The sequence below is a fragment of the Penaeus monodon genome, chromosome 15, assembly GCF_015228065.2.
Source record: "Penaeus monodon isolate SGIC_2016 chromosome 15, NSTDA_Pmon_1, whole genome shotgun sequence".
NCBI lineage: Eukaryota > Metazoa > Arthropoda > Malacostraca > Decapoda > Penaeidae > Penaeus > Penaeus monodon.
Genome location: NC_051400.1, coordinates 7,425,505 through 7,425,951, shown reverse-complemented (window position 1 = coordinate 7,425,951; position 447 = coordinate 7,425,505). Strand labels below are relative to the sequence as shown.

The following is a 447-nucleotide window of genomic DNA, read 5'->3' as shown; positions in this document are numbered from 1 at the left end:
GAAACGTTTATTTATTCTTTTTTTTATAAGGGAAGTGAGTGCTGTTTCATTAGTAAGTGCTTTTGAAGCTTCGTTAAAATACTTTGTGTTATTCCAGTTGGAAAATATAATGTGTAGAGCATTAAGAGTGTCAGTATATTTTATTCCTAAAACAAGTGTTGATCGTGCAAATTAAAAGGAAAAACACCACCAACAACAATTAAAACATCAACATTTACACCACGACTGGAAAAAGTGAAAAACCTTTTGGAAACCAACCGAAATCCAACAGACAGATTCCCGTCGAAGTGACCTTGTGTTCGCCAGTCGTGTTCGTCGCACACCAAGGCAGGTCGTTCTCTGAGTTGCGGACGCAGTCGTATCGGAGACGACCTTGAAACTCGAATGGGAAAACACACAGGTGACCCGTGGTCGTTATGACGTGGTTGTCGTTATTGCCTGTGGAGG

General features: G+C 40.7%; 1 protein-coding gene across 1 annotated transcript in view; it reads right to left on the bottom strand.

Moving 5' to 3' along the window:
- The window catches only part of LOC119581720 (multiple epidermal growth factor-like domains protein 11), an 18,007-nt gene that overhangs the window by 4,681 nt on the left and 12,879 nt on the right, over positions 1–447 (bottom strand). Inside the window, exon 14 of the mRNA XM_037929845.1 lies at positions 259–438. Coding sequence (XP_037785773.1) covers positions 259–438 — 180 coding nt within the window. The remainder of the gene's footprint in view (positions 1–258; positions 439–447) is intronic.